The sequence below is a fragment of the Fundulus heteroclitus genome, chromosome 10 (assembly GCF_011125445.2).
Source record: "Fundulus heteroclitus isolate FHET01 chromosome 10, MU-UCD_Fhet_4.1, whole genome shotgun sequence".
NCBI classification, from domain to species: domain Eukaryota; kingdom Metazoa; phylum Chordata; class Actinopteri; order Cyprinodontiformes; family Fundulidae; genus Fundulus; species Fundulus heteroclitus.
Window position 1 is genome coordinate 31,884,369 of NC_046370.1, and position 14,186 is coordinate 31,898,554.

Sequence of the window (14,186 nt, forward strand, 5' to 3'; positions counted from 1 at the left end):
GGGCCGTGGACGTCATGCCACATTAGATACCACACTTGCTTTTTGTGCAAAGTCCACTTTAACCAAATATGGCAGTTTTAAAATATCCATTGACAATTCCTGTATCTCTCCCACCTTTCAGCTCCAGAGCCTTGGCATCATTCTGGACAGCCTCTCCGTGCTCTACTTCACTTTCCACATCCAGAACATCTCCTGGTTAACTTTTATCTCTGCAGCATCAAGTTCTTCCTTCACACTTTTGCCAAACTGGTCCACAGTCACTCACCTCTCCACTTTACAGTTTCAGCTCCCTTTCCTCCCTGTCCTCCAGAAAACCCTCCATCTACTGCAGCTAGTACAAAAGACAGCAGCTTCATCATTACATCTACTTCACTCCTGCACATTAACTCCACTGACTCCCTGTCACCTTCAATAGAAATCAATCCTATGATCATAGAAGGCCATCCACAATCGTGGAAAAGACGGGACACATAACCAACACTATGATGAGGTCATACATTTAAATTTACCGCGGATCGCATGTTACAGTAACCAGTCTCTGCTTTGCCCGTTATTTCTCAACAATTAATTATCACAACTCACCAGTTTATGAAAAAAACATTATTTAACTTTTTTGAAGTTTAATAAAACTTTTGCATTTTAGCCTTGTAACTGGAGAAACAGGATGGACCCTGCGTCCCCGCCTCTCACCCATTGACCCCCCCACCACCCTGCGTTATGTTGAGCCCCGTTTCCCCATCAGATACGGCTTGAAGTAACGCCTGCAAAGAAAAGCAGGAATAGAAAAAATTGATGGATGGATGGATGGATGGGAGGTTACATTTTTAAAAAGTTGAATGAAATTGTTCAAATCAGAAAAAAAAGTTAAGCCTTTAAAGATTAACGCTTTTAAATAGAAGAATTGTATTAAACTTTTGTGTAAAGTTAAATAACAACGTAGAGTGCTCCACATTATCAATCTAGCTGGCCAGGTTAGTCTCAGTCCCCAGGCCTGAATCTCTCAGTATGCTCCTAAATTATGAAACGTTACAGAAGATTTGGTGCTTTCATGCTGAGGTATGGGGGTCCCAAACACTTTAACAACAGGGAAGCTGACATCGGCTCTACTGGGGAATCTTTAAAAAGCAATTCCGTGTAAAAAGTGCAGGATTTATCAGTGTGAGAACGTGTAACAGCAACGAGAGCAGGACTCTATTTACTATTTAAGTGGCTACCGAAGGTTGCAGTGGGTTTTATTCACATTTCAAGTTCTGATGTCTAAACCGTTTTGAAAAGAATGCAGTCATGTCACAATCACGCGCTACACTGTGTTGGTCTGTCAAATAAAACCCTGACGTCATGCATTAAAGTTAGCGATTGCAGTGTGACCAAACGTGAAAAGGGGGGGGGGGTGATAGTTGAAAAGTCACTGCGTCTTACATCTGCTGCACCTCCATCTGGTCTCCGCGATAACAAGATCGGAGGATGATCTGCTGATCGGGGTCCCACAGGTGCTCCTTGAGGAAGTCGCCCGCTCGCACCGCTCTCTCCAGCAGCGCCTCGTCTCCCAGCACGGCCCCGACCCGAGCGAAGGCGGACAGCATCAGGCCTGGGGGGGGGGGGGGGGGGGGGGGGGGGGAAGCGGTAATGATGATGCTCGCGGTGGTGATTAGCGACAAACTAACTGAGGCTCATGTTAAAACGCTGCGGCCCATGCCAAGGTGGCGGCGCGCAGCCGAGCCAAAGTCCCAGCATAGTTATTTCTCCCCCCCACCCCCCTCTCCCGACTCTCTTTGAAGTTTCCCCCAGTTGGCCCTTCTCTCATCCTTCGCTGCATCCTTTCCTCCCCATCGCTATCCCTCCACACCTCTTTCATGTAGCGTATCAAAGCCGGCGGTGCACAGGCCGGGCTTCAAAGTGCCGCGGCAGAGGACAGGTGATTAATGGAGGGGTTCGTTCATTAGAGAGGAGAAAAAACAGGCCCGGGACTAATTGGAAAGTTCTCGGGATGGCGGGGCCTCATTACCTCCCTAACATACTGTCAGGAGACATCAGCTGAAGGTACCAAACTTGTCGTTGAGTAGGAGTGTTGATTTATGCGCGGGCTCAGCAATTAGCCACGTTTTAGATAACAGGCAAAACAATAAAAAGGAGCGTTAGAATTAGCGCCGCGTCGTCGTAGAAAAACAAGTTTTATTAATTGACACGGATTTTCTGGAAGATCTTTTGAAGTGCGGGGCCGTGGAAAACTTTCCCGCAGTCTGTCACGTTACATCCACAAACCTCCACGTATTTCATGGGAAAGTTGTCTGATAGGCAGACAAAGATCTAGACGGTCTGGCACGGCCTTCAAGCTCACACCCTTAAATAAAACCCAGTGACGCCTTCAGATGTCACCTAATTAGAGAACAGAATCCACCTCCAGCATGGAGCTCAGCTGCCCTGTGAAGGCTTCAGATGTCTGTTAGAGGACACTGGTGAACAAACAGCGTCGCCAAGACCAAGGAACACAGCAGACAGCTCAGGGAGAAAGCTGTGGATGGTTGTAAGCTTTGAACATCCCACACAGCTCCAGACTCCATCCTCTGGAACCAGAGGTCATGACCCAGCTGCAAACCTGCCAAGGCAAGGCTTCAAAGCTCAACTGCTGAGCCTGGCAAGGAGCGCGTTAATCAACATCCATTAGTCCTGCACTGAATAGACAGTTCTTACTGCTGAACATGGTGCTGGTAGCATAGTGGTTCTCAGATGCTTTTTGTTGTCATCTGTCCTCGGGGGACACCGCACACGCTAGGATATCGGGGCAAGACAATCCAACATGTCGAATATCCCCGATTGGAGATCAGAGCAGTCCCGACGTTACACCGGATCACTCTCAGCGTGACACCACACATGACAGGAATATCTCTTAAGAGTAACTTAAGATCGGGGCAAAGATCGGGCTAAAAATCCTGCCACGTGCATCAGCCTTTACCCAGAATCCCTACTTAAGTATAACATAAACATGGATTCCTTTATAACATATAACAACTAGAATGTTTCAACATTGCCACACTTTAACCGTACAATATTAACAACAATATAAATGGCTTTTAGCCCGACCCTTACCTGCAGTCAACTTTAAACTAGCTATGAACCTCATATGGAAAAAATATTTCAAGCCATTAATATTAAAGACAAACTTCACTTCTGTTCTTTTTTGTTCTTTTTTAGGAGTTTACTAGTAGTACCGCAGGTACAGACCAAACAGCAGGGGGTGCTGTTGTCAAATTTAGGAAGTTCTTGCAACCCCCTGCAATACCTCCACGCCCCCCTAGGTGGCACCACTGCTATTTGAGAAGCACTAGTAGACATTTGGAGATGCCTTTTACGATTAGTCGTGTATTCTGCCCATCTGTTTTTTTTTTGTTTGTTTATTTGTTTGTTTGTTGGACAGAAGCCACAAGCCATGTGGGTGACACACCAAACAGATTTCTTCCAACACAACAACATTACGTCTTGGCCAGCATGCAAAGTAACCCTAACCCTAACCCTAATGTCACACCCTGAACACATTCATCCCCTCATGAAATACGGTGGTGGCAGTATCATGGTGTGGGGATGCTTTTCGCTAGAAGGGAGAGAGAAGGGTGGAGTTGAAGATGGATGGAGCTATATAAGAGGCATTAGCGAAAGAAAAGAAAAACTGTATGTGGATTTCAGTATTTGCAAATCGATGTTTACCGACGCTGACCTTCCAATCCGACTGAGGTTGAGGTCCTTTTTACAGATGAGGATGGGCAAAACTTACCCTAACATGCAGATCCCTAAAGGAATATAACTGTAACTGCAGCGCAAAGTGGCTCAACAAACCGTCGACTCAGCGGAACAGGAAAACAACAGTAGTCACACATTTCAGATTTTATGTTAATGGTACATTGAACCAAATAAATAATTGTTCTTCCGCTTTAAACGTATGCCCTACTTTGTGTTGGAAACATAAAATTGCAATAAAATACACAGAGATTTGTGGTTTTAATTTGACAAATAGTTTAAAAAAATGGCATCAGAATCCATTTGTGGCCCGACATCTGCTCTCTGTTCTCAGTGCCTTATTAGAGGTGGACTTTACCGTTCCAGGAAGCCAGCATCTTGGTGTCCAGGTGGGGCCGCGGACGACTCTTCCTCACCTCTGCCATTCTGGCTCTGGCCGAGGTCATGAGTTCGTTGACTTTCTCAACCGTGAGGCCAAAGTGAGCAGCTGTTAGCTCGACTGAATAACGGACGATCAGCACATTCTTCCCCTGCAGCTCCCCGTGTGGGTCCTGGCAACAGAGAGCACAGGGTCTACACGCAAACTGACCCTCGGTGTCGGCGACAGATGCCACGTCGACGCATCGATGAGCCTTACAGCTCCGCCTGGTTTAGCCCGCGAACAACAACAGCACAGAGACTGTCAAAAGCCTCTGTGGCCGCAATAAGCAAATAATACAGCAATCAGACCTGTTCAGGTGCAACGTTGCCTTGCTCCTTGACTCCATAGTGGTGCATAAAGATGTCGGCGAGCGTGGCAGCGCCCACCGCGCCCTCTACAACGTCTGCCAAGAGCTCCCTGACTTCTGAGGCTGTCCAGACGCAGAAGGCCCCCTCTTGCTTTTCTTGTCCCCCTGATGCCGGGACCGAGTCGGCGTCTTCGGCGCTGTAGAAGCCTCCGGACTGGGAAACAGTGATAGAAAACGGCAAATGCAGCGTGCTTGATAAAGATGTGTTTAAAAGATCTGAAATAAAGTCATCCTTTGTCCTGAGCTGAAAACGTTAAAAATTCTACCTTTAACCTTGAGTAAAATCAGTCAGTGGGGACGGAAGGAAAAGCTAACAAAATCTCTGGCGATATTGTATTTCTGTACAACTGAAAAAGGTTTCAGGGAACTTCTAATTAGTGACCCATGACTTTATTGCTCCCTGGGGAGTGAATACAACGCGACTCATTTGTTTTAGCTACTGGCCACCAGGCTGGGCGACGAACATCAATACGTGCACTAAATGGCAAAAGAGGTAAAAGAAAATAAAAAAAATAAATAAAAATCTTATTGGTTGTAGAAAAGCAATGGGTAACATAATGTATAAAAATATATGTTATGTACCAAAACATACACATAAAGTAGTTAGGAAACACAGCATTACCCTTCCTACAGGGAGATATGTAAACCCTTCTCCAACCAGTAAAATAGCATAGTGTCAAAGGGCCATGTACTAAGCACTCACAGAAATAATCGTGCTGTCGGGGATTTTGATTAAAAAGAGAATAATTTCTTCACACAGGATTTTTCCCCACTGAATAAATGTATTAACATTAAAGACAGGATAATCAGACTGAAATTGTGGTCCAGCGATAAAACATTATCATCGCAAGATTTAAGACTTTGTACAAATTCGTCACCGGGGTTGAAAATAATGTTGGCGGCAACACGAATCAAAACTGAGTTACTAAAGATAATCGCAGACATAGAAGCATGCAGCTTTTAGTTATTTCTGAAGCTGTAACTGATTCCCACCTGGTTCTTGTTAAATATTTCCAAAATATCTTTCTCAATTATCTTTTAAAACCCTGTCAATTTCTTTCAATGCTCAGGCCGACACATTTGGGGATTCCCCAGGGTTGAGTTCTGGGCCCACCCACTGCAAAAACAGAACTAGAAATTAGTCAAATCTTCTTAAAATGAGTGTATCTGTCCTTGATTTGAGCAGGTAAATAAGATGATTTGCCAATGGAATAAGATTTTTGCATTTAAAATACGAACAATTCATCTCAATCATCTTATTTCAAGTGCAGGATGTCTAATTACAAAATACTCATTCCATTGGCAGATAATCTTATTTACCTGCTCAAATCAAGGATAAATACACTAACTTTAAGAACATTTTACTTATTTTTAGATCCGTTTTTACAGCGCCGACGTTGAATGAATTTCCTCCTTTGGATGATATGCAACAGCTTCGAAAAGTCTTCTAACACCATGAACTTTTTCAAATTTTGGTAAGGTTACATGTGTTTTGCAGCCTCAGTATTTTTCCCCCTTAGATTACATAATGGTGGGCTCTGTTTACTAATCAGGTGATTTCTGAAGGAAACCAAGTACACTTGATTTTAATCAGTACATGTGGCAGAATACATAGGCTCACTTGTTTCCAAATCATATTGGCTAAACTTTTTGAAAACATGCTAAACTTATTTTTGGTCTCCAATGGGGCTGGATGATAATTCACCAACAATATATATTGATCAATAGACGTGTGGTGCCATAGAAAAAAGTAGGCTCAATAAAAAGTTAAATAGAAGAACAGTTTTCCTTACTTTTGCATTCTAGCCTATCAAGTAGGTTAATACTACAGTCATTACACCTCACAACCATGCTTCAAAGAGCATTTGTTTTGTTTGTTTTTTTAAAAACTTGCAGTTTTGGTAAAAAAGTTGGTTAAATAAAGAGTTGAGTTTGAATTCAGTGTTTTTTATCTAAAAATAGGTCATTAAAGCAACAACATAAAACAGCCAGGGCAATTTTTTAGACAATTATCGTTCAATACGATTTCTATTTAATCGATATGCTTGTCTTTTCTATATGGTTCAGCTCGTCTCCAACATGAAATCCCGATACAATAAAATACGGTTTGGTGGTATAACATGCCAAAATGCTTTTGGAAACGTTCGAAGGGTGTGAATACTTTTGCAAATCATTGAATGCCTGAGTACTGGCAAAGAAGTGCTCTTATCCTAATCCTAGGGAAACACAAACATTGCTGCCATATTTGATGGTAACTAAGTGTAAACGCTGCTTTTAATAGAAAATATCTGTTAACAGAATTTATAGAGCTAATATGAGAGCTCAGGGATTCTGCCTCACGAAAAGAACCTCCGACACAGTAAGCCACAAAAAAAAGGGCAGAGTGTACAGAAAATGACCCCGGGCATGCTAATTCATTAGAAAGTAATTGCTTGATCAATCTCGGGGAGTTGAACAATAACAGTATGGTTTTAATTGTGTGCTCTGTTCACTACTGTCCCCTCATTAATCAAAGAGGAGAAAGGTTGACCTGTACAGGGAGAGCAAGGCTTTAACAGACCTTTTGTCAGCAAAGTTCCAACCAGTGCCCCGAGGGACGTACGAACCTACTAGCAGAGCTCAAGAGCGACTAAGACGGCTTTCACACGGAGACAGTAGCAGCCGAGCTGTCGATGACTCACCTTGTCACTCAGGTCCCTGGAGACGTAGAGCAGTATGTCCCTGGCCACGTCTGCATAGAACTGCTCACCTGATACCTGGAAAATAAGGGGAAAACACCTGCATGAGGGCTATGATTCAACCGGAGCGCGACCTTAGCGGTGCCGCCTGCGTCGTTTATCAACTGGAGGTTCCCAGCAGAACCCTATAAGGAGCGCTCGGCCAACTTCTATGTCATAATTAACCGCAGCGAGTATGCGACTAAACGTCCTGCCACACTTTCAAAAGCACAACTTTCCACAGGAGCTGCCACTGCTCCGCACCCTGGCAATTATGAAGTATATCGTGTGTTCGTCCCTCTCTCTGTGGTCTGACTTCGCTTGTGTCGGGAGCACAGGATCCAACGGATAAATGCGTCCTTTGTCAGTCTTTAGAGGATGATAATGTCTGTTTAAACTTGATTATTATAAACATTAACGATCAATATAGCACGTTCTCAACAAGTAAACGGCTCTATGGTCATTTCCAGATGTCCTGCAAAAATACCATTTGCTGTGATTGTCGTACATTACCAAAAGTCTGTCCATCACTGAAAACAGATGGCTGCTTTATACTTGCAAAACACATTTTTGTTGCTAGATAGACTCCATGGATGGATCAGAAGCAGATCCCAAATGTATTAAAACTAAAATTGAATAAAGTATACTCAAAAAATATTATAAACTCTGGCAGACCTAGTTTTTAAAGATTTTCATTCAATTAAGAAGTAGGAAGGAAGTGAAGCAGGTAGCCTTCAAAATATAACAATGAAAGAAGAAACATGATAGAGACAGAAATATAAAGAAACAGAAAGATGGATAAATAAGAGAAAGACGGAGACAGAAGATGGCAGCTCGCATAAAGCTGTATTCTGTGATAGCGATGGAAAGATTAGTGAAAGAAAGCCCCCTGACAGAATTTCTAAGGGAAACACTGTATATGTATCTATTATTCTTATCTTATGTCCTCTAAACTTTATATATTTATATTTAAAGTCTGCATCCCGTGTCTTTACACAAACTTGGCCAATAAAGTCGATTCTGAAGACAAAAGAGAATCCCGAACCTGAAAAGCAGTTATGTAAGCCACAGCCAGCTGAGCCTGGTCGTACAGCATCTTCTCAAAGTGAGGAACGTGCCACGAGGAGTCTGTGGAGTAACGATGAAAACCCTGAAAAACAGCCGCAGGACCAGGAATACAGTTAGTAATAAGCGGAAAAACACATATACAAAGACATACAGATTCTATACTTTTTCAGACTTTACTTTTGACAAACAAACAAGGAAGTGACTAAGGAAACAAGGATGGAAGGATAGCGGGTTTAAAGGAAGGGAACTGCGAATGATCTCGAAAAGAAGGAAGGTAGGAGGATACAAGGTGGACATATGAAAGAGAAGGAGGAAAGGAGAATAAAAAGAACGGACACAAGGAAGGATTAGAAAATGAAGCAAGGAAGGAAGGAAGGACAGATGGAGTAGGGAGAAAGGATGGAAGAAAGAGAGGTGAGAAGTAAGGAATGAAGATAAAGCAAGGAAGAAAGGAAGAAAAGAGAACATATGGAGCAAATCAAGAGAGGAAGGAAGGAAGGAAGGAAGGAAGGAAGGAAGGAAGGAAGGAAGGAAGGAAGGAAGGAAGGAAGGAAGGAAGGAAGGAAGGAAGGAAGGAAGGAAGGAAGGACACATTGAGTAGGGAGGAAGAGAGGTGAGAAGTAAGGAATGAAGATAAAGCAAGCAAGCAAGGAAGGAAGGAAGGAAGGAAGGACACATGGAGTAGGGAGGAAGGATGGAAGGAAGAGAGGTGAGAAGTAAGGAATGAAGATAAAGCAAGGAAGGAAGGAAGGAAGGAAATACACTAGAGGAGAAGGATCTAAGACCTCAGGTAAGAAAGGAAGGACAGAAAGAACTCAGTGACGAAAGGAATAAAGGACATGAGGACTTGTAACTGTCTGAGCTTCCTTAGGTAGCTAACTTTGTAGCGACAGTTCGAGTCCTTCAGGTTGCTCCCTTATTCACGGGTCGCCACAGCAAGTCATTCAGACTTACACACAGACTTGGCAGAGTTTTTACACCGGACGTCCTTTCTGACAAAACAGGGATTCAAACCCGGGTCCCCTGAATTAAAGTCACCACAGCAGAGGGATTAGGTAGCAGCAGAGGGACTAGGTAGCTAACTTTGTAAACAAATCATCTGGCATTGATTGATTGCATTCTGATTGACTGCATGGTAATTAAATTCAAATTGGTCAGCATGAAATGAGTTGAATTCATTACAAACTCAACATGAACCGCAACGGATTTTTGATAGAGATTGAACCAGTTTGTAATGTAAAGGGCCTTCAGACAGTATTTACTGTGAATCGGTGGTATATCATAAGCATGAATTGCTCTCAATCCTCACAACAGAAGAACGCATTCCTTCCATAACGGCAGAACACTGTCCTCGTATGTTGATATCAGTATAACAAGATAGGCAATGTTTTTTTTCCCCTCTGTGCAGGATTTACAGCAGTAACTAATCTCACACAGTGAAAAAGACGTATTTGTATCAAGATTCATACATGAATAATTTCCTACTTTTACAGCCTGGGCCCAAACCTGTGCGACGTGGTCATGGATGCCTCCCAAAGCCATCATCCGCAGTGTGTGCATGGCCATCTGGAGCGCCTCGACCCCCTCTGAGGTGCAGCGGTTCACCGACCAGTAGGATATGAGGAACATCAGGTTCACTGTCGAGGCACAGAAGGAGCAGATCAAACGAGCTCTGTCAGGAGCCGTACTTCTCCGGAGCGGTTCTGAACTGCGGCGCAACCGGAGCAGTGGACAGAAACAAGCTCAGTCACATAACCTGGAAACATGGCACCTTCTCACCGGTTTACGCCGAGCTCTGGATGTTTTTGCTTTTATGTAGAAAGAAAAAGCTTTCAAACAATAACTGAGCAGTTTTTTGTCTCTCTCCCCTGGGGGGGTTATGAGACATCTGGTGGTGGGGGGCAAGATGATTTGATGCTGATGTGCCAAAAAGGCACATCAGGCGTTTGTGAAACCGCCATTAAAGAACAACTTCACATAACCCTCCACAGTCCTCATTTTAATGCGGGCTGCACTTTTTCGTAACAATTCTTAAGGAAATATTGCTTGATTCTTGTGCTTTTACGATTTTATTCTTGTAATTTCCACACACAAAAAAGCGAGAAAAAAAACAATCCCACCAGGGAAAATGGGGTCTCCTGCCAGCTATTATGGGGGTTGCAGGCAGAAATGTTTGGGAACCCCCAGTCCTGGGCTCAGAGGGGGCATTTCTGCGTGGAGTTCTCATGTTCTCCCCGTGTCTCCATTTGTCTTGCAGAAACGTGAAGACAAACGGAGGACGGAAAGAGCTCTCCAATCGTCCCTAGCGTCTCTGGAACGGTGCATGACGGCCACTCTGGCGGGCCTACCTGGTGAGGGGAACTTGGGAGCTTCTCGAAAGCCTCCGTACTCTTCCTCATAGGAATGGGCCAACTGCTGGAAGCAGCGATTAGCAACATCCGGGGCCAAGGGGGGGCTTTCTCCTGGGTTTGCCGCGATGGTGGTGCCTTTCTTTAGAGCATCGATGATCCTTTCCCCGCTGGACTCTAAAGCCGCTCGGTTGTTCTGCCACTGGGGAGAGGAAGCCACTGTTTAGAGCCACTAAATGCATTTATATCTACAGCGCTTGAACCTTTCCACATTTCCACAGGTTTTCCATGGCCTGTTTTCTAAGCAGGGTTCCTACACCTTGGTGAACATCAAATTCAAGGACCTTTCAAGGACTTTCCAGGACCAATTTCCTGAAATTCAAGGACCACACGTGGCGGCATTTACCTACTGTGACCGCTGAATAGGTTATCATATTTTAATACAATGCAAATTCAATAAAAGACTAAACGGCATAGAAGTTGTTGGGTCAGAAGCAATGCAAGAAAGTGGACTTAATTTATACCCTACATTGATATTGATCATATTCATAGCCTACATTTATATCCACAGTACATGGCTATGCCATACTACATTACATATAAGATGTACATTAGTCTACCGCTTCATGGAATTTTATGGAAAAAAGTGCAGCATTGAGATGTTCAGAATTATATCAATTTGTTTCACTTACTTTCATCTTTGATTAAGCTAGTTTTTGACTTTGACTCTGAAAAGTCGCTAAATATAGCGACAAAGTCGCTGAGTTGGCAACACTGCGTGAATGTAACCTATTGGACGCACGTAGGCCTAAACCGTAGCCTACCAACTAAAGAAGAGGAGCGAACGTACTTTTGCAAATTAAAAGTCTGCGGAATAAACATAATTTTAAAAGATCGTGTGGTAGTAAAATAATGACACATGAGTCGTCATCCGTGTGAACTTTCAACCCCACAAAAAAATTCAAGGACTTTCAAGGACAAGGTGTTTTTTTGGCTGTTTTCAAGAACTTTCAAGGGCCTTGAATTTATTTTTTCAGATTCACAAACTTTCAAGGATTTCAAGGACCCGTGGGAACCCTTCCAACCACAGCGTGTTGACTTAGGTCGATTTTCTTTAGCGTTCTTAAAGGGCCAACTTATGTGGACATATTTTCAGCTTCCTCTTTGGGGAAAAGGGTTGCCACCTGTTCAGTGATTCTCATCAGAACCGTCTTGAAGCCGGGTCTTCTTCCTTGGTCTCTTGGGGGGAAGTAGGTGCCTCCGATGAAAGGTCGCAGGTCTGGAGTTAACCACACACTCATGGGCCAGCCGCCACCTCCGCTTGTTGCCTGAGAAGAAGAAAAAAAAATGAAATATGAAAAAAAACCAAAAAAAAAACAGCATCTGTGGAGAAAACCTACGTGTCAGCGGAGATGCACACAAACCTGTACAAACGTCATGTAGACCTTGTCAACGTCGGGTCTCTCTTCTCTGTCTAGTTTGATGCAGACAAAGTTGTCACTCAGGATTTTTCCAATTTCCTCGTCCTCGAACGACTCCCTCTCCATAACGTGACACCAGTGGCACGTCGAATAGCCCACTGGTGGTCGGAGAAAAAAAAAATGCAGCAATTACAGCAAAACGCCAAACGCTGTGAGTGGTGAAATATGTAAAGTGAGAAGTTTCTGTAGGTGGCATTTTGGTAATTAGATCTTCCACAACTGGTGTGGAAGATTATACAATGTTTTAACCTTACAAGGCCAGTGACCTGATTTCTGAGGGCTTTACCTGATAAGAAGATGGGTTTGTCTTCCCTCTTTGCCTTTTCAAAGGCCTCCTGTCCCCATGGATACCTGCAGAAACAAACAAAAAAAAGAAATACCTCGCCTGTCAATCTAGCGGTTAAATAGAAAGGATAAACGTCAGGTTTAAAGGGACTCACCAGTCGACAGGGTTGTGAGCATGCTGTAACAGATAGGGCGATCGCTCTTGGGCCAACCTGTTGGTGTGTTTGTGATGAGAGGACGAAGGATGGTCGCCCCCCGATGCCATGCTCATGGACACGGACAGGCTGTAAACACAGTGAAATGTGTTTGAAAAAAAAAAAAAAAATCCTCAAATACAGCCTCTATTACAAATAATCAGGACATTTTTCTTTACTTCAGTATAAACATATTACTTTGAAAAGAAAGGCCAAACTGCAAAATGGACAGCATCAAGGCATACCACGGCTTTAAAAACCAAAGGTGTGCATTAATAACACCTCTGTTACACCGTCAATACAGTCTTTTTAAAGAGATGCCAGATTATATGCCCCTGTGACCAGATTCGTATCCAAACCAACCTGGATCTATGTGAAAATGTAAGTACGCCCCCAAAAAAAAGCAGTTGTGCCTCTCCAGGCAGTAACAATCGCCATGTCCGTGATAACAGGCGATGAGTCTTTCACATCAAATGGGGGGATTTTGGCCCACTCTTTGATAAAGGCACGTTGGAGGGTTCTGGAGCACGATTGGTCATGTCACACTGCATCAGATACAAGTCCAGATCTCGACTAGGCTACTCCACATTCTTAGATGTTCTTGTGAGCCATTCAGAAGGGAGCATCCTGGTGTGTTGCTGATCACTGTGTAACCCTAGAGCACGTGAGCTAGAAGTGTATTTGTGAAAAAAAAAACTCTCCTTAAATGTATGTTACAATCATTCCTGCCTGTGGTCGACAGTCTCTACAACGACTCCCTCAGAGATTCAGACCCCCCCCCCTCTGTAATTCTGGCTCAAAATCATTGACATTTATTCATTCTTTTATGTATGTATGTATGTATATATATATATATATATATATATATATATATATATATATATATATATACAGTTTGTATATCTGGAGCGTGTAACGGAAATAATTTCCCTCTGGGATTATTAAAGTATTTCTGATTCTGAATGAAGAATTCTTTGTTTCATCAATTAAGGCAAATTGTCCAGTACCTGAAACGGTAAACAAGCAGCACATTCCTACCACCATCTTTCTGCAACGCCATGATTACCTCGGATAAAAACAACCGATCTAGAATAAAACATTATTATGATTAATAATAATAATAATAATAATCGCGGTTTGGGAACCGGAAGAGATGGGCCAACTGTTTGGGGTCTCAGCTAAAAGAAACCTACTCCCACCGCTGTAGCGCCGTGGCAGGTAGCAAACTTTCTATACAGAATTCCATTTAATTATTGTACAATTAAATATGACAGGCTTTTCAGGCATGAAATCGCCCTTGTGTAAACATGGTCGTACACAATATGATAGATTGTGTCTTTTCGGTCAAATCGGCCGAAATAAGTCACAAAAATTGTATTTTTTTATTTTCATTTTTTTTCATCTGAGCCTCACCGGTATCGCTATTTTGTCAACGATAGCGGAGACAGGTCTGGATAGTCCCATGGAAACCAGTAACCAAGGTTAACACCTATTGGAAATAGGCTGTGGCACTTTGTAGCTACACCGAATTCAAGGAGACGACATTTCAGCTTGAACTGAAGCCATTCCACAG

General features: G+C 43.2%; 1 protein-coding gene across 1 annotated transcript in view; it reads right to left on the bottom strand.

The window, feature by feature from the left end:
* Window positions 1-14,186, bottom strand: part of spata20 (spermatogenesis associated 20) — a 60,445-nt gene that overhangs the window by 45,544 nt on the left and 715 nt on the right. Inside the window, exons 2-12 of the mRNA XM_012864102.3 lie at window positions 12,575-12,703; window positions 12,421-12,485; window positions 12,078-12,232; window positions 11,838-11,981; window positions 10,654-10,855; window positions 9,812-9,942; window positions 8,283-8,387; window positions 7,202-7,276; window positions 4,462-4,674; window positions 4,091-4,283; window positions 1,420-1,588 (exon numbers count right to left, since the gene is read on the bottom strand). Of these exons, the coding sequence (XP_012719556.3) occupies window positions 1,420-1,588; window positions 4,091-4,283; window positions 4,462-4,674; window positions 7,202-7,276; window positions 8,283-8,387; window positions 9,812-9,942; window positions 10,654-10,855; window positions 11,838-11,981; window positions 12,078-12,232; window positions 12,421-12,485; window positions 12,575-12,703 (1,581 nt within the window). The remainder of the gene's footprint in view (window positions 1-1,419; window positions 1,589-4,090; window positions 4,284-4,461; window positions 4,675-7,201; window positions 7,277-8,282; window positions 8,388-9,811; window positions 9,943-10,653; window positions 10,856-11,837; window positions 11,982-12,077; window positions 12,233-12,420; window positions 12,486-12,574; window positions 12,704-14,186) is intronic.